Source organism: Xyrauchen texanus, chromosome 33, assembly GCF_025860055.1.
Source record: "Xyrauchen texanus isolate HMW12.3.18 chromosome 33, RBS_HiC_50CHRs, whole genome shotgun sequence".
Lineage (NCBI taxonomy): Eukaryota > Metazoa > Chordata > Actinopteri > Cypriniformes > Catostomidae > Xyrauchen > Xyrauchen texanus.
Genome location: NC_068308.1, coordinates 38,421,515 through 38,441,970, shown reverse-complemented (window position 1 = coordinate 38,441,970; position 20,456 = coordinate 38,421,515). Strand labels below are relative to the sequence as shown.

Genomic DNA, 20,456 nt, shown 5'->3' with positions numbered 1-20,456 from the left:
TTATTGCTAAATATATCTCAATTCCTCAAAAAAACCTTTATCAGGTACCATGGTACATTGAAATATATCATACTACAGAATGATTTAGATGATACTTCAAATAATATTATGGTATTATTAGTCCAAATAAACATGGTAATACCCTAGCACATTTTGTAGTTGTCTCTTTTATGGAATATAATGTTAATCGTTATTGTAATGATTTTACAGATTGGTGAACAGTTCTGGGATCCAGAATGTTCCCAACGCTGCGAGTGTTTTGCTCCAAATGATCTGCGCTGCTCTGCATACACCTGCCCATCAACAATGGAGTGCACTGTTAGAAATGGCCGTCGTGGTTGCTATGGTCAAATGTCCACGTGCACAGTCTGGGGCGACCCCCACTTCATAACATTCGATGGAGCTTTGGCCCACTTTCAGGTACAAACTGAAGCAAATAAAAAACATAAAACTGAAGAATCTGCGATTGTTGAATTTATGTCATGTTTGGTAAGATATTTCCGGGTGGGACACATTGCAAAAGATTATGAGACTAATGAGGTTTGCAATATGTCAATTCCCACCAGGGAACATGTTCATATGAGATCGCACAGACCTGTGGTAATGTTACCGGAGATGATCTGTCATTCCGTGTGGTGGCGACCAACAGACACCGTGGCAACATGATGGTGTCATTTGTATCAGTAGTAGATATTTGGTTGTCTCAGCGTGGAGAAAATATGCATATCACTATTGGGCAGAACAGGAAAGTCAAAGTAAGTAATTTATAATTATTGACTTATGTTTCCTTTGTTATGATTTTCTTCTCCATGTAACACAAATAATCTTACTCAGCAGAATGTCCAGATTGTTCTTTTCCCAACAAATAAGATGGTGACTAAGATTTATATTTCCTTCCAGGTTGATGGCAATGACATTGGCACACCAGCCTCAATGATCAATAATCTTGTAGAGATGCATGAGGAGCAGGGATTTGTGGTCATAAATGCATTCAATGAATTCATGGTCCATTTTGATGGCCATAGCACCCTCCTAGTCAGACTGAGCACAAAATTCTATAGATCTATATGTGGAATGTGTGGTAATTATAATGGCAACCCTGCGGATGATAAAGCACTGCCCAGTGGAGACCTTGCTCCTGATGACACTGCCTTCGGCCAGAGCTGGATTTCAGACACCAGCACCCCAGGGTAAGATGCATGGGACTCTATGGCAGTGGTTCATAACTGGTGGATTGTGACCCAAAAACACTGTAGGTTTTATGTCTGTTTTGATAGGGTCACAAACAGCATGGAAAAGCATTGTTTAAAACAAATAATGAAATGCAACTTCGTGCAATTTGTATGCACCATTGTGATGCATAGTTAGGACAGAAAAATAATTAGCTTAGAGTATCAATTTTCAAAAGGGGAAAAAAAAAACATTTCCCATATCTTTTGTTATTGACATCAAAACATTGACTGGTTGTGTGGCAAGGAGTGGAGGTGGCGTAAAGCACCAAACTGGTAATCAGAAGGTTACTAGTTCGATCCCCACAGCTGCCACAAGGCACTTAACTCCAGGTTGCTCTGGGGGATTGTCCCTGTAATAAGGGCTCTGTAAGTTCCTTTGGATAAAAGTGTCTGCCTAATTGTAAGCCCTAATCTTGTAAAACCATAAACCAAACTACACTTGGTAAAAAAGAAAAGTGAGACCACATAAAATACAGGTTCACTTGCAATGAGAATTAAGATGGTTTGTGCAAACCGCAATATTTTGTGTGTGAATGGAGGGGGAGTTCAGGCTGTCATTTTCAGACGGTTGCTTATCATACCCACCATAGATTTAGCACAATATGTAAACTTTTCAGACCTATCAGTAAACCACCGTAGACAAAATTTCAATGAATATCAAGGTTAAATTAATGATCAATTGATCAATTGATTAATAAATGATGATTCATTAATGCCCTGTTTTGATTCGATAATTTTCACATTATTTCATCTTTAAATACAGATAGATCCAAACAAGTCAAAGAACCTATAAGCTTGTGCAACACAGAGTTGCATGGTAGAACTTTGGTCATTTCAGTGTTTAGTTACAAGGACATTGTTGGTTTCTTTTGTACAATAAACCATTTCGGTACTGTGTTGGGTTGCCACCTGATGCACAACACTCAGTGTGGGTCCTGAAGCAAAACCAGTTGAGAATCACTGTTTTTGGGAACACTTTGCAAGATTACAGTAGCACATGCAAGGCTCTTTGTGACTCCCCTAATAATTCTTTGTAGTAATTCAACAGTATAGCATGTTACTGACCCTCAGTTCCCCTGATTATTGTGTCCTCTTCAGTTGTGGTGAAAGTGACCGGACCGGTAATGCTGATGAGTGTCCATTCAGACAGGAGTATTCTGAGATCTGTAGCATTATCACCAACACCACTGGACCCTTCCAACAATGCCACCTTCATGTAGACCCTGCTCCTTACTACTTCTCCTGCGTGTATGACCTGTGTCTTTACACATCTGCCAATGGCATGTTGTGTTCTGCTGTTCAGGCCTATGAGGCGGCTTGTGCAATGTTGGAGATACAGATCCCAGAATGGCTTCGAGTCTTCAGTGCCGTAAGTCAAAATCCTCAACTTCAATAGCAGTTGTTAAATATATATATATATATATATATATATATATATATATATATATATCATATATACACATATCATATTTAAATTATTTCACAGCAGAGATTTTTTTTTCTGGTCATATTCCTTCTAGTCCATTTAAGATAAATGGGGCACTCAGTAATTTACTATGTTGTGCTTGCTGATATGCAGTCATCTTGGACTCATACTGACACCTAGTGGTGTGGATACTATACGTGACAAAGCGATAATTTTCAGTGTCTTATGCAATAACAAAAAAATAAAAAAAAAATTGCTAATCGCAGTTAACCATAATTAATTTACAATTTGAACAAAAGGAACAGGAGGGGTTCCAAGATGAAGTGAGTTTTTTTTGGATGGTCATGTGATCTTAACATGGTGGCGACCAAAATGAATGAATATTTCATATTTCTGTGTTTCTCCTCTTAGCTGTGACAGATCCCTGTGCTGAACTCAACTGTACTGAAGATGAATGGTGTGGGAAGAAAAATGGTGTTTACGACTGTTTCTGCAATGAGGATCATTCCAGACCTGAACCTGACTCTTTTGGTTAGAATCAACTACACTTTAAATAGGCTTATACATTTTTTATTGCCGAATTCTTTCTTTATTAATTCTGATAATCTTGTGTGTGTGTGTGTGTGTGTGTGTGTGTGATGTTTTTTTGTTTTTTTTTCAAGATTCCATTGAAACCTGTGAAAGCAGCTCAGGCTCCATGTCTCTGTCTCGCTGTCAGCTCTTTGAGGCTGGTTTTCCAGCTGGAATCTTACACCTCAATGAGCCCAGTTGCAAAGGAACAGTCCAGAATGGCAGAGTGGAGTTCCATTTTGATAACGATGAGAACATCTGTGGGACAAATCTTGTGGTAGGATTCATTATGTGTATGCAACTTTAACAAACTCACATTTTATATTGTATCTGACTGAATAACTTCCAGAAAGTCAATTTGGGAGAACAAAGACTTTGTATTAAATTTAAAGTCAAATCCTCAAATATGATGTGTGTGGTCCACAGGCCAATGGCACCCACTTCATCTATGAGAACTTTATTCTGGGGGCACCAGACTCATCTGAAGGTCTCATAAGCAGGAAGAGAATTCTGAAGCTATCTTTCAGCTGTGTATACCTACAAACACAGACACTCTCAATGAATATAGAAATGAATCCACTGGAGAGGTAGGAATTATATTTAAATTCAGCATTCTGACTCCAGCCAGGCTGCGTTTTTAAGCAGAAAACAGAAGTATAAAATGTAGTTGTGTCAAAAATATATAAATAAATCTAACCAACTAACATTTATTTTAATGAGAGACATTTTTATGAGGGGCACAAGAAGACTTTTCAAGCAAAATATTTCACAAAAAGAAATTATCTTTGTTAGTTTGAAAACTATTTTTTATAACAATTAGGGCTGTCAATCTTTCAGAATTTTTAAACAAATTAATTTCATGATATGCCGAATAATTAATAGAATTAATTGCAATTAATCACATATATAAATATTTACCCTCAAATAACAATAATTCTATATAAAATGATTAAATATTTATACATAAAATATATGGTATAAATACAATTATTCAGATAATTAAAATGCATTTTTGTGCAGATGAGTAAAGCATTGATATATATATGTATATAGTGGCTTTAGAAGGCAATGTACTGTTTCTTTCCATATTATTGAACATGAGCTTATCAATGGCCTACAGTCCGAAAAACAATAGATTTATTATAAGGGCTTTCTACGGAAGTGTCAACATACACAAGCCTCAGATGGACATTTTGGATGTTTGGCATCATAAACACAGTGTTTTTTGGTTACTGTGCCAATTTATACATAGTTTGAAACATGTCTCGAGATCCCTGCATTTGGATCAGGGCTCCATCAGCTGTTTTCTCATCTTGTGCTGTCAATAAAGTCAAGCAAGATTGAGCATGGTTTGTTGCCTATGCAGCTGGAGTTTCACTTACTGCCCCCTGATGAAAACACGTGGTACTTTCCAGCTTTAATTGCTCCGATGGTAAAAACATTCCTTATTATGGTCCGTACATATGATAATTATTATTTTTTTAATAATCACATTGAATTAATGCTTTAAATCGACAACATAATAACAATAGAAATAGTTTCTGTTCAAACTGAAGAAAAAATTAATCTTGTTAGTAGTGCATATCTATAGTTATTGTGACGATCTACACCTGTGGTTACTCTGCCAACCAGTTTCTTAAAATTCAATGGCTCAGAAAATTTATTTTTTTAGAAAAGCTCTAGAAGCATTTGTTTGTAGATGCCACTTGCTTATATATTTTGTTACCTAATGCAATGACACTCATTATATTTTTAAGAGTGACTTACTGTAAATGTTCATATGGTCCAACTACATTTTTGGACCACTTTAAAAAGTACACTCCTTTAAAACAATGTTTTACCCTTAAAACAGAGTATTTTACACAGATCTATCTGTTATTCAACAGCATTGTGCACCGAATACTTCCAGCCGGTGAAGGCAGATATCAGGTCAGGATGGTTCCATATCACGATGCACAGTTCTCCAACCCCTTCACTGGTAGTGTGGATGCTGAACTGAACCAGCAGATTTTTGTGGAAGTTCGTGTTGATGGGGTCGATAACCGTCAGTTTGCCGTTGTGATTGACACGTGTTGGGCTACACCTGAGAATGATCCACATCACCATCTCCGCTGGGACCTCATTACTGGAGAGTAAGAGACAATTGTAAAAAATAAATCCATAGCTCAGGGGATAGACCATATCAACACCACAGTTAAGATTGTCTGATGTGTTTAAGTGTACCATGCACGCGTAATTTGTGTATGCATTATACTGTTTGTGTACTAACTTCTTATTTTCAAAATCCCTAACTCTAACCTTTTTTCAAAGTACATTTACCAAACTTGGCACAAACCTTCAGCCTGTTTTGACTTATTATGCTCTATATTTTCTAACTTATCGGACTAATGATTGTCCCGTATGAGGTAATTAAAAATCCAAAAATGTTAACAACTCCTCCATACCTAGCACACATCTCTGCTGAAAAGACTGTCATAAATTTACATGATGTTACAGATCGGTTTATGGTGGTTAGTGCTGATTTGGTGAAGAAATAATAATAATAATAATAATAATAATAATAATAATAATAATACCTGCTGGTCAACAAGAACCATGAATATTTAGCAAAGCTGATTGACCTAAGATTTCTTACTGGTTAAGGTAATTAAAAATTCTGGTGAGGACACCAGCAGTCCAACATCCAAAACACATGTCTACATGCAGCTACCAATTCCTCAAAACCACATATTGAAGCAAACTGGATTAAATCAGATAACAAATTATGCAACATTAAATAATTACAAATAGTGCAACCTAACAAGTCAATTTGTTTCCAAATATTCTCAGGTGTCCCAATCCAAATGATGACACAGTGGAGCTGCTGCAGAATGGAGTCTCCACATCAAGCCGTTTCTCTTTCAGGATGTTTGTGTTTACTGCAAACTCCACTAAGGTTTACCTGCACTGTGCTATTCACCTGTGTCTTCTGACGCGTAGTGACTGCTCAGCGGTGAGTTTACAAATCCTCTCACAAGTTTTCACAAGTTCTGTTGAGTTTGAAAATTGCATTTTGAAGACATACAGTAGGTCAATGAGTCAATACAAGCCAGACTTGCAAAGTTTATTGGTTTGTGTCTGTGCAACAATTTGGTAAATAATATTGTCCTGCGTAAGTGTCTATGCACATCGGATTTGAGCAAATTAGATGTTTAAATGAATAAAGTCAAGACTGTAAGTTTTAGACAAAATTCAAACTGTAAAAGTGTCCTATGCTGACATTGCTTACATTAAATTATTTAGCAGAATTGAAAGATTCAGACTTTTTTATTTATTATAGTAAATTTGCTTAAATGCACCAACTAACCCTCTTTTATAGTACAATTAGTTTTGATTAAATTCAAACTAAAACGTTTCCACATTGTGACTATCATTTCCAATCTTTAGCATTGTTACCCTGGATACCACCAGAGAGTGGGCAGATCTCTGGACTTCCACGACAGTGCTTCCATTTCCATGGGCCCTCTGGTCATGTCTGAAAGCAACTCAGGTAAACATTTCCTTTAATAATGTTTATGAATCACGCTCCTTTCTCTTATTTTCACTTCTTTGATGCATATTAATTTCTGTTTTGCAACTTTACTATGCACTGAAAAACATCATGTCCTCTATTTACAGATATATGGGCTCCAGAAAAAGTGAAAGTGTCCAGGGCTTCTGGTCTCTGTGGTTCCTTGATAATATTGCTTCTTTCACTCCTGAGTGCTCTTTCCATCTTCTAGTATTGTTCCACTAAGAAGGATTTTTTGTTTGTAACATTAGTTTTCTTTGGTCTATATTCCACACTACATGTTATTGAACTGTGTGATGTAACTTTTATTTCATGGGCTTAAAAATGGCATTTGTTTATGATCATAATCTTTTGTTTGGTATGGTGAAACTCTGTATTTGACTATTGCTTCTGACTTTCTTGTAAAATCATGACAAATAAACAGTTTACCTTTATTCCTTGTTTTATGGTAATCTTTGCACAATTACTGCCTTACTTGATAATACATTTAAACCATTAACATACAATAAATGATTCCACTGATCAAAAACGAATATACAGACAGACAGACAGACAGATAGATAGATACTTATTTCATATCCTCAAAGAAGGTATGCAAGCTGAAAGACTTGAGCTTATTTAGAGAGTTATGACTTAAGTTATGAGTTTAAGACCTAAAGATTTATAATTCACAATTTAAGTTTAAATATCCCATACATTTTGTTTAACAATATTTTGATAAACTTTAGAGAAATCAGAACTGTCAAACAATGCACTGGGTGGACATGAATACTTACAAAGGACTGGGTAAGATTTTGACAATTCATTATTTTGATTAAAATATGTATGTATAAGTGCCTTTATTAAGCATTTATAACATGTGAGTTGAAATAGACTCACTATTTGGCAGGCATTGCATTAAATTCACCCCTTTAATTCATGTTGTTATAATTGCACATCAATGTTTAATAATGAATGTTTAGATGAGTTATTAGTCATTTATGAATCCCTTTATAAACCATTTACAAAGGGAACCTTAATATAAAGTGTTAACAAAAACCCATATGCATTAACAATATATAGTTACTTACAAGATAATCACTGTAAGCATAATCTAAGAATCATTATTTAATTTGTATTTAATTATAAAATAGTCAAAACTGTGCTGCATAATGAGGCACACTTGTCCCTGACAGATATACAGGAGCTGATGGGTTACATGGACCCAGGTTTTAATCTGGCTTGGGTCATGTCCCAATAGTGCCACCCCAGCTACGTCTTCACATTTGCTTGTGCTGTCCTGTGAAAAAGGCTACAAAGCAATTGTCTGGGTTCAAGCCTTTTAAGAACTTTCAAAGTATGCAAAAAAGGTATGTATTTGCATGTGTATATGTACTTTGTAAGTTGCAGAATTTGCAAACTGGTGTTAAATATGACTGTTGTGTTGTATTCAACGATCTTGAAACAGGATAATTGTTATGGTGGTCATTTATTTTTATTTTTAACTGTTATAAAGTCACAAAGCACACAATCTCCAAAAAGGTTTTAGAAATGTTAATATTTATTTGAGGAATTAATGGCTTTTGGAAACACTTGTTCAAACTGACATGATAAATGCAACCCCTAAATTACTAAATAACTAAAGTTCAACTTTTCTTTGATAATTGTTGACCTAGGGAGTCCTAGATGTAGTTCACAATAGCAGGTAACATTGGATAATATACAATAATTTACACAACATTTATACAGCCATTTTGTTGAAATTTGATTGACGAATAAAAAAACATGGCCGCCAGCAGCCAGAGTCATATTGTAGAATACATTAGCATTTAGCCCCTACAAGAAGCATACCAATTTTCAACTTCATTGATAATCCAGTTATGGATTCATGAGAATTTAGTTGCAGCACCCCCTACAGGCAAATTTTCTTTGGTACACAGTCACATTCTAAACCTGTCTACAAATATCTCAAGTTTCATAATGGTCAGATTTGATGTTATTAGCTGCTGAAATTTTATTGTCTGCTGGTGTCCATGTTTTTTTATTTGATCAAATTATATTGTAACATATGTTAGCCTTTGGCCCCTACAAGATGCATAGCAATTTTCAACTTCATTGATTATATGGTTGCAGATTTATGAGCGTTTTTTAGTTGTAGCACCTCCTATAGTCTAAATGTTTCGTGACTTTGCGTGCACCCTTAGAATGTCCTGTTGTCTATGTGTATCAAGTTTTGTAAATTTAGTTTTTTCTGTTTGGTAGATATTTGAAATATTTGCAAAATGGACAATGCCTGACCAATTCGTTGGCTTAAATCTTCGCAACAATTAGACAAATCAAAATTCCTTTGATAACTTTTTATCAAGACGGTTCATAGTATACACACCCCAATTTTCATCCGAATCAGACATACGGCCTAGGAAGAGTTTGAAAAAGTAATTTTTTTAATTATGCAAATTAGCGCAGACATTTTCATGAGAACATTTTATAGGATTTATCCGTTTCGTAGACGTTAAATCAAGGATTCAGAGGATAACATTTTTTTATCCTAGCCTTTACGGTTCTAGAGTTAAGACCACAAATGTAAAGGAGCTTATTATAGCACCACCTAGTGTCCGACGGGTTCGTGTGTGGATGCCTATGTAGCGGGTGAGATTTCTGACCATCCTAACAAGTTTGGTGTCTCTGCAACTTACGGTCTTTGATGCCCAGACACTTTTAGGTCAGAAAAGAAGAAATAATAATAATAATAATAAATATAGCTGCAAGCGACAACCATCGTGGTCCAAGCAGGTTTGGGAACCAACAGTGAAATTCGAAAGAATAGATATTGTGCATGGTGTTTATAGAATGCATATGATTCTTCAGTAAGCAGTATGTAGACAGAAGTTGTCCACTTTGTAAGTGGACAAGTATTTATCTGAAGTACTTCGTTTTAGACAAATATGTGTTTCTATTTTAAACATATGTGGTCCTCTAACTTATAAAACTATGTAATTTTGTGAATTGTTGTGTTAAAATTCTAATGTGCAACATTTCTATAGCAACGAAACTAAAACCTAATTAATGCTATAAATTGTATAATTATTAGCTTATGTGTGTACATAGGTTTTGTGTATTTGTATATTGATATAACTTATTTGAAACTGCTTATTTTATGTTGCAATGTAAAATATGTATGTTGATAATTAAGAAATGACATATGGCACGATGATAAAATAAATTCTTTAATCTTATATCACAAATTCTAGTGTGTGTAAATGAGTAGGTAAAGAGATGAAAGCTATATGTGTAAACTAAGAAAAATGTAAGTAATAACCTACTGTTTTGTAATGTTTGTGGAAGACGTGAGCAGAGTTCCATTGAGCTGTTCTGTTGTTTGTTTTTCATGTATAGTAGCAGCGATTAAACATTTTTAAATACATTTTGCAGCTATTTTTTTCAACAACCATTTGCTGCTGTTTATTGATAATTCAAGACATTTTTATTTGTATAGCGCCTTTCACAACACATATCGTTTCAAAATACATGTGGCCAATATAACCAAATTAAGAACAAATATAAGAGGTTGAATTACCTGAATTCAGCCAAATGTGTCATCAAATCTCAGTGGCTATATTGGTAAAGTGAATTTTTGTGTATTTCTTGGAAATGTGATCATTTTCAGAGATATAAACCATTTAATGAGTAGTTTTCTTAAAAGAGATTATTGAATTTGTGAATTGTTGATTAAGAAGAGATGCAATCAGATTAGGGCTGCATTTCTTAAAACATTGTTAGCCTAAATTGATGATAGAGACTATTGGTGGCAGTGGTTTGTTTGATTTACTTATGATTATGATGTTTTTCAGAAATGTGGCATAGTGCTATTTGGGAATGAATCTTGTATTGTGACTGAACAGGTTTATTGAAAATAATTGGTTTGTTCATGAATCAGGATCTGTATTGCATGTCAGAGAATGTATAGTATAGTTTAGAATGTATAGTTTATAAATAATAATAATAAATAACAAACAATAAAGCAACTATACAACACTACAACAATCCTACATAGAGAAAATAGTCAAATGAATGCAGACAACATGTTAGAAACAGTACAGTACACTAGGATTTGCCTCTCTGTTACAGTTGGTATGATCAAGATACGAGCATGTGGGGCAGAGAGACTGTTGCCCTCTCGAACATCACAGCACCAATCATTTTCCCAATGAAAATCTTTGTTAAAAAATGGTAGCGCAACGAGCCCACATTGAGATGCAAATGTACCAAATGTAACTTTAGTGTGCACCAGCAGTCTTACAGATTGCAAACAAGGCGACCACTATTGATAAACCTATGCGTAAGAATGTGTTATTTCTATTGCAAATTCACACAAACAGGCCATCAAACAAATTGGTCCTGACAAGTTAAACATAAAAATTTGATTGAAAATCAAAAGACAAGAGCAGGAGATAAGACATTGTATTTATTGTATGATGAAAAATTGTATGTCTAAAACCATTGGCCCTCTATTTTTTCCATATATAGCCTACTTTTTTGTTCTTATTTTGCAAGGGGATAGGGGGATGCATACACTAGCGTGTATACATTTGTCATGTTTTCTCAGAATGTTATCTTGTCACTGTGTTTTACATTTTGTTAAGTTTTAAATTTTCGCTCAAAATATACAGGCCAATTAGTAGTTAGTAATATTTTTTAATTTGTAATTATTATAGGGCCAACAAGAAGCAGAGGTTTTCACTTTTTGTGTATATCCTCAGAATGACCCCATACTATATATCTAATTTGGTGATAATATCTTAATCTGTTCAAAAGTTATAACCATTGTAATAAATGTGGCCACACCCACTACGTTTTGGCATACCGTTTGATGATGAAAAGTAAAAAATTAATTTGATAACTTTTTACATTGGGACTCTGCTGAATCTTTCTTCAATTGGGCTAATGGCCTACAACTAGTTTGAGAATGTCATTTTTTTAAATAATCTCAAGTACTGAATTATTGTTTTATTTCAAAACAATGGTACTTGAGGCAAAAATTATTCAAAATGAGGAGATCTACAGTGTGGAATGAATAAACAGTTTCTTTGTGAAAAATAGGGGTATAAACAACAATTTACATGCAGGTAAAATACCATAGGACCTCCCGGAGGAGAGTTTCTTTCCAATTTTGCACAAACCTCTTGGGCCAAGAGATAAATATGTGTACCAGTTTATGTTCCGATTGGCATAATTTTGCCCTACATAAAAGCTTATTGGCCGATGACAGCCATGTTTTTAAATATATGTGACTGTGCTCATGGACCTTGGAAAAAGACAGTGCATGCAAAATTTCAAGTCGTTCGGACCAACGAACCATAGTTAGAGCCATTTTAGTCTTTTTATTATAGTGCCACAAAGAAGCAAAGGTGTGCAACATTCTATGTGTGACCTCATCATGAGCCCATACATACATTCACCAAATTTGGTGATAACATCTCAACCCGTTCAAAACACTATGAATCATTCGGCACTGGTTTGGTTCCGATCGGGGAAATGGCCTAGGACGAGTTCATTCAGTTTTTTTTTCAAACAATCCAAAATATCAGGAAAGCGAAGGGGTGGAGCAAAATTCTGGTAGGGGGTAAAACTCTTCGGCATGACTCAACGAATCAGAGGAAACAAGAAATTTTATTCTAGCCCTTACAGTACAAGATTTTTAGCCCAAAATGTTATCTTTTTTTTTGTTTTGTTTGCAATAGTGCCAACTAGTGTCTGTTCACCTGAGTAGTAGGGGGATTTGGAACCATCCTGCCAAGTTTGGAATCTCTACGACTTAATGTCTCTGATGCCCAGACACTTTTAGGGCAGAATTAAATTTTTTATAAAAATACAAATAATAATAAGAAAATAGGAACAAATACAATAGGGTTCCTGCACCTTCGGTGCTTGGACCCCTAAAATTTCAAAAGACATTGTCAGTATAAAAACTTTCTTCAAATAATTGTATATGAATTCAAATACTCATTAAAGCTGTAGACTTAAAAGGATTTCATATCCTGTCAAAAGCTACACTTTGATGCTGCCCTGATTTAGCGCTTTGGGAACAGTTTTAGGTGTGACCAGCTGTGAATATGTGTGCAACATGTCAAATGAAATTGACTAGAATTTATAGCCTCTGCTGGTGACATCAATTGGATGCGTCACAGGTGCATCGTCAGATCTTTGTCTTCAGATCATTCTGTGTGTGTTATGCTTCTTGAGTGTCAGAACTTTCTACTTTCCTCTGTTAGGAGAGTTAGAATTGTTAGGCAGTGCGCAGAAACCGTTCTCTTTCTCTTTTCTTTAAAAAAAAAGAAAAAGAATGACTGATAAACAAAGCGGTGTGTGTTCCCATGTTTACACTCTATGGCTGAAATGGACACACACCAGTTTTGTTTTGTGTGTTTGGGGGAAGAGCATGCTCTTGCGTTGGGGCATGGCAGGTGCAAGCATTGCAATCTGTTTACAGTCAAAATGCTTCACACTCGTCTTGCTTACTTCCAAGAGCCAGCGCCCACTCTTTCATCGTGGGGCTCTCGCATAGATCTGGCTGAGGATACAGCTGATCCTTCTCGTAAGCCTGAAATGCGCTTCGGCGCCTCTTCGGTTCACAAGGGGAACGTTGAACCTCTGTACATTCCACGCACAATAATAAAGCGGCTGAGGAATTACTCAAGGTGGTTGCTCGGGCTGTGGCCAGACTACAGTTAGACTGGCCACACGAACAAGAGACCCTCCAAACTAGAAGGCAATTTCTGTCTGGTGGACAGAAAAAAAGGTAAGGGAACTTAAGAGGGTTCGTGGAAATTTGCCCATTAATTTCACCTGCCATTGTACGTTTCATGGATGCGAGGGACGAGACCAGGTACGTGTACCGCCCTCGAGATGGTTAGCTCATCGACCAAATGGACGTTTTCATTTTTAGAGGGGATATCCGGGCAATTCTCGAGGGGTCCGATTTACATGGCCAAACGGACGCACATAGGGGGTGACTGTAAGCTGCGGGTGCCTCTCCACTGCCCACTGAAACCCCCAGAGTCCCACGGTACCACTATCTGCACCCTAACCACCTATAATGCCCAATGACCACCCTGATGGGGCAGGAATGTCCACAGACACACTATCTGTCCCCTGACCAACTATTTTGCCCAAATTGACCAGTGAGACCCCCTGACCACCCTGGAGGGGCGGGGCTGTCCACTGATCCATTATCATCCCCCTAACCCACTACTTTGCCCAAATTGACCAGGGAGACCCCCTGACCACCCTGGGGGCTGTCCACAGACCCGCTATCTGCCCCCTGACCCACTATTTTTCATAAATGGACCTATGAGACCCCCAGACCACCCGGGAGGGCGGGGCTGTCCACGGACCATTATCATCCCCCTAACCAACTGTTTTTCACAAATAGGTTTTTACGCTCTGGGAATTCAAGGGCCGCATGTTTGGTGGCCGCGGTGCCCATCCACACTCTCAAAAAGTAATATTTTGAAGGTGAAAAAAGTAATCATAGGAGAGTCTGCCCTCTTAGTATGTGATAGAGGGGCACCAGATGTGCAACCGAGCGAAATTTCGGCTCCGTTGGAGCTCAGGGAGCGAAGTTAGAGCACATCCCACATACGATTTGTACAGTGTATTTTCACAGTAGGTCCGTGTACACGACCCCGAAAGGTCTAAACGACTCCAAATTGACAACTGTAGCTTCTCAGGGGCCCCCGTGTCAGGTCCTAAATTGAGGAAATTGGAAGCCCTGGAGGCTTGCTAAGTATTAAAGCCTCTGATGAATGTACTGTTGCACAAAGGCCTAAAATGCAGCCTCTCTCATTGATTCCTATGACAGGCAGAGAGATCTTTTGAAAATAATGAAAAATGCTTTTTTGCATCCTAGACCTTAGTCCTCTTAGTATGTCCATAAGGCCCCCGAAATTTGGGGTCCGTTGATGCTCAGCGAGCAAAGTTAGAGCACGTCCCACTTACCATTTCTACCATTCATTTTCACAGCGGGACTGTGGACACAACTCCGAAAGCTCCAAACGACTAAAAATTGATATCTCTAGCTTCTCAGGGACCCCCTTGTCATTGTGCAAAGTTTCAAGTCCCAATGACTTCGTTAAGTGCTTAATTGGCTGACTCATGAGTGTAATGTAAGAATAATGTTTCTATAATATTTTTCTTGATTTTTTTTTAAAGAACTTCCTTAACTCTGAGGGACACACCTTTTTAATATTTTGTTTCTGAGGGACCAACAATGAAGCATTCGAAGCCCCCAGGTCTTAGCACCAATTTTAACCCTGTCCACGAAACCGCTGTAGAATTGCATTGGTTCAATGGGCAAGTGGGACGTCTAGAAAAGGAGGTTCTGAAGGTCACAGAACCTTGAAATTTCATATATTCGATCGTCAGGGGCCCCCAATTCAGGTCCTATATTTTGGAGGCCCTGGGGGCTTGCTAAGTATTAAAGCCTCTGATGAATGTACTTTTGCACACAGGCCTAAAATGCAGCCTGTCTCATTGATTCCTATGACAGGCAGAGAGATTTGTTGAAAATAATGAAAAATACTTTTTCCATCCTAGACCTTATTCCTAATAGTACCAAACTAAACCCCGTCCATGAAACCGCTGTAGAATTGCATTGGTTCAATGGGCAAATGGGATTACTTGTAAAAAGAGGTCAAAAGGTCACAGGACCTCAAAATTTGGGATTCTGGATCCCCAGGGGCCCACAAATCAGTGCCTAAAATTTGGAATCTCTATACATTTTCTGAATTCACTCTTTCAGCTCTAGACCTTAAATTAACACCCAAATGACTTTGCACATGCAAGAGGCTCTCTCTGACTTTGAGAGAAAGAGGCCTGTGCGGTTTATTCTTGCATTAAAGCAAAAAAATAAAACGTTTAATTCTAAGAGACTTGTGTTTTATTATGACACACTAGGGGCCTACCAGCACATGAAGGTTGGGGCCCAGAGGAGCTTTCTAGAAAAAGTCCATCTGCAATTTATTTCATTCATTTTCTACAACGGGACAGCGTGGAGATTTTCGTGACCTTTTTACGTTTTTTACCATTAATTTGGCCCATTTAGGGAAGTTGTCCACAAAACTGTTGTGAAAAATGCATTGGTTCAAAGGGCAAGTGGGACATCTGGCTAACAGGGGTCAAAAGGTTACAGGCTCTTGAAACTCCAGAAACTCGAGCAAAAGGGCCCCCTGAATCAGGAACTTAAATTTGGGGTCTCTAGAACCTTCCTGAGCATATATTCAGACCCTCAACCTAGTTTTCTCTATCATTCATGAGGCTCTGTCAAGCTATCAGTGCAAGAGGCCTTTGTGAGAGAATCTTGCACAAACTCCAAAAACAAACCTTTCCTTTTTCTAGAGCCTCATGCTCTCAGTATGTCTTTCAAGGGACGTCAGGCTACCACCGTGTGAAACTTAGGGGCTGTGGGAGCTTTCTAGAAAAAGCCCACGTGCAATTTGTTTCATTCATTTTCTACAATGGGTTGGTGGACGGGACTCCGAAAGGTCCGAACGACTCGAAATTGACATAAGTGTATCGTCAGGGTGTCCTTAGGCAGTTGTTATGTCCCTCCCAGTCTAGGGTTGGGAGGGGGTGACAAGGTAATAATGTGAATGGCAAAATTAATAAAACAAAAAAAAACTAACAGGCAGCTAGTGTCCTCTCCTGTCCCAGCTCTCACAAAGATAACTCCAATCTTAAATCAATCAAAGAATCATATTTATTCACAAGATCACACATGAAAAAGGGAAGCTTCAAAAGGGGACCAGGCCAAAACAACAAACATAAATTTCTTCTGACTATTTTAAGAGTACTTGCTAGCCTTTACAAATAAACTTTAAATCAACAACAAAACTCTTCCCTTACTTCCTCTCTAAACCAAAAACAGGAGAAAACATGATCAATAACAAAAATGGCATCCTCCTCCCTACGGCTTCCAAAAAGAACCAAAAAAATAAACAATTAACTTAGGATTCTCTGGGAGTATCAATATATAACAAATAACAGATATTTAACACTTACCACCGTTACTTCAATAAGCAACAGGCTGTACAATCACAATTGGTTAAAACTACAACAAGTTGAGGAAACACTTTACATGACACACCAACAATAGCACAATTGCTAATTGTCTGGGGCAGGAGAAAACCATCTCAGCACCTGGACACCAAAAAGGCCTTCCTCAAATGAGTTCACTCTCCAGCTTTATCTTCAAGCTCTCCATCCAGCAACCAATCAGAACAAGGCAGTAATCAAAAGGTAACCATTGTTGGCTGGTGTCCATTAACCTTTGCAATGAGAGAGAGAGAGAAAGAAAGAGAAAGAGAGCAAAACACTGCCACAATACAGACAACACCTACACAGGAAAAAATACAATTATCAATGCCCATGTATCACAAATAATTACGCCCTGGGACGTAACACAGTGTGCAAAGTTTCGAGTCCCAACAACGTGCATGAAAAGTAATTTTTCTGGAATATTTTTCTTGATTTTTTTTTAAAGTACATCCCATGCACCGAGGAACACAGCCTTTTGATAGGTCGTTTCTGAGGGCCCTACGATGAAGCGTTCAAAGCCCCCAGGTCGTAGCACTAAATTTAACCCCATACACGAAACTGTTGGTAAATAAATTGCTCAAGGGGCAAGTAGGACGTCTAGAAAAGGGGGTTCCCAAGGTCGCAGGACCTCGAAATTTCAGATATTTGATCGTCAGAAATTTGGGGTCTGTAGGACCTCGGGAAGAGCAATCCCACTTACAATTTCTACCAGTCATTTTCACAGCGGGTCCATGGACATGACTTGGAAAGGTCCAAATGGCTCCAAATTGAAATCTGTAGCTTCTCAGGGGCCCCTTAGATACTGTGAAAAGGTTCAAGTCTGAATTACGTTGTTAAGTGCTTAATTGGCTGACCTGTGAGTGTAATGTCACAATAATTTTTCAGGAATATTTTTCTTGATTTTTTTTAAAGTACTTGCTTAACACCGAGGGGCATGAATTCATTATATGTTGTATCTGAAGGCCCCAGGAAGTAGTACTCGATGGCTGAAGTATGATTCAAGGCTTTTTTCACTGAACCATACAGGAAGTGCCCACTTCCAATTTGTTTGAATGGCGCCAAATGCATGGTTTGTAGGAAGTAATTTTTTTTATCTCATTATGCATGTTTATGAGTTGTAAGTGGCATAAACCTGTTGTATTGTGTATTCTGAGTGCTGCCAAGTGTATTTTGTCAATCAAGTAGAATGTAAATGTTACTTTAAGTGTTTAAAATGAATTTTCCATGAACTTAGTGCTGAGTTGAGTACTATTTCATAAATGAACATAATAAAGCATACTGTTTCCCCCTCTCCAACCTCAATTGCATGTATAGGCTTGAATTTGGAGCCCCTCACCCCTACTCCATGTTCAAGTCTATTGCAATGGTTCTCCAACTATAAGTCTATTACAATGTTAATGATTAATAATTGACTATTGAGTCTCACTCTGAAGATAATTGTGCATGTTTATGAGTTGTTCGTTGCATCAACTTGTTGTATTGTGTATTCTGAGTGCTGCTAAAGGTTATAAAGTTATAACTACCAAGTGATGATTTTTAGCCCATTAAATTGATTGGCATGTGGGGCTACCCAAGAGCAAATTATTTGCACTGGCTGAAATCATCACTTGGTGGACTTCATTTTTATAACTCCAGGATCAAATTTATGACATATAATCACATTTAGGTGACTCAGTGAAGCCCCCTGATCAACCTAAGCCCTTCAAAACATAAAAATTTAACTGACCACGAAACCTTTATTTCTGTAAATGGGACAAATTGTATGTGGGATGTCCAGATCTCAGCTCTGGATTGACTTAGGAAGCTGAAACTTGTGTTTATGTTCTAATCTCAGCCTCCTCTTTCTATTTTGTGAGTTTCAAGAAGATCTGAGGATGTCGAAAATTTTGCACAAAATGTTCAACTTCCTCAGATCTTCTTGAAACTGATACCATAGAAAAAGGAGGCATGGAGAGGAAAAGAAACAGAGGTTTCATCTAACTAAGTCTGTCCAGAGCTGAGATCTGGACATCCCACACACAATTTATTACATTCACAGAAATAAATGTTTCTTGGTCAGTTACATTTTTATGTTTTGAAGGGTGCACTATGTTTAGGGGGAGTCCTACAGTCACCTAAATGTGATTTTAAGTCATAAATTTGATCCAGAAGTTAAAAAAATGATGTCCACCAAGTGATGATTTCATCCAATGCAAATAAATTGCATGTGGGATGGCCAGATCTAAACTCTGGACAGACTTAGTGTGCTCAAACCTCTATTTCTGTTCTTCTCCAAGCCTACTTTCTCTATGTTGTGAGTTTCAAGTAGATCTGAGGAATTCGAAAATGTCCCTCAAAAAACCTTGAAAGGACTACACACGAAATTTTTGACATCCTCAGATCTTCTTGAAATGTATACAATAGAAAGAGGAGGCTTGGAGAAGAACAGAAATACAGGTTTCAGCTTCCTAGGTCCGTCCAGAGCTGAGATCGAAAGAGGAGGCTTGGAGAAGAACAGAAATACAGGTTTCAGCTTCCTAGGTCCGTCCAGAGCTGAGATCGAAAGAGGAGGCTTGGAGAAGAACAGAAATACAGGTTTCAGCTTCCTAAGTCTGTCCAGAGCTGAGATATGGACGTCCCACGTACAATTTGTCCCATTCACAGAAATAAAGGTTTTGTGGTCAGTGGAATTTTTATTTTTTGAAGGGATTATGTTGTTCAGGGGAGTCCTACATTCACCTAAATGTGATTTTAAGTCATAAATTTTATCCAGGAGTTAAAAAAATGATGTCCACCAAGTGATGATTTCAGCCAATGCAAATAAATTGCATGTGGGATGTCTAGATCTCAGCTCTGGACAGACTTAGTGCGCTCAAACCTCTGTTTCTGTTCTTCTCCAAGCCTCCTCTTTCTATATTGTGAGTTTCAAGAAGATCTGAAGAAGGTAAAAATTTCACACAAAAAACCTTGAAAGGAGTACGTACGTAATTTTTGACATCCTCAGATCTTCTTGAAATGTATACCATAGAAAGAGGAGGCTTGGAGAAGAACAGAACAGGTTTCAGCTTCCTAAGTCTGTCCAGAGCTGAGATCTGGACGTCCCACGTACAATTTGTCCCATTCACAGAAATAAAGGTTTTGTGGTCAGTGGAATTTTAATTTTTTGAAGGGCTTATGTTGTCAGGGGGAGTCCTACAGTCACCTAAATGTGATTATATGTCATAAATTTTATCCAGGAGTTAAAAAAATGATGTCCACCAAGTGATGATTTCAGCCAATGCAAATAAATTGCATGTGGGATGTCCAGATCTCAGCTCTGGACAGACTTAGTGTGCTCAAACCTCTGTTTCTGTTCTTCTCCAAGCCTCTTTCTATATTGTGAGTTTCAAGAAGATCTGAGGAAGGTAAAAATTTCACACAAAAAACCTTGAAAGGAGTACGTTCGTAATTTTCGACATCCTCAGATCTTCATGAAATGTATACCATAGAAAGAGGAGGCTTGGAGAAGAACAGAAATACAGGTTTCAGCTTCCTAAGTCTGTCCAGAGCTGAGATATGGACGTCCCACGTACAAATTGTCCCATTCACAGAAATAAAGGTTTTGTGGTCAGTGGAATTTTTATTT

General features: G+C 37.5%; 1 protein-coding gene across 1 annotated transcript in view; it reads left to right on the top strand.

The window, feature by feature from the left end:
• The window catches only part of LOC127626545 (alpha-tectorin-like), a 37,272-nt gene extending 30,070 nt beyond the window's left edge, over positions 1-7,202 (top strand). Inside the window, 12 exon segments of the mRNA XM_052102422.1 lie at positions 211-420; positions 567-755; positions 901-1,190; positions 2,331-2,581; positions 2,584-2,601; positions 3,070-3,189; positions 3,321-3,505; positions 3,655-3,815; positions 5,115-5,360; positions 6,058-6,220; positions 6,655-6,757; positions 6,886-7,202. Of these exon segments, the coding sequence (XP_051958382.1) occupies positions 211-420; positions 567-755; positions 901-1,190; positions 2,331-2,581; positions 2,584-2,601; positions 3,070-3,189; positions 3,321-3,505; positions 3,655-3,815; positions 5,115-5,360; positions 6,058-6,220; positions 6,655-6,757; positions 6,886-6,989 (2,040 nt within the window). The 3' untranslated portion in view covers positions 6,990-7,202.
• The last annotated feature ends 13,254 nt before the right edge of the window (positions 7,203-20,456 follow it).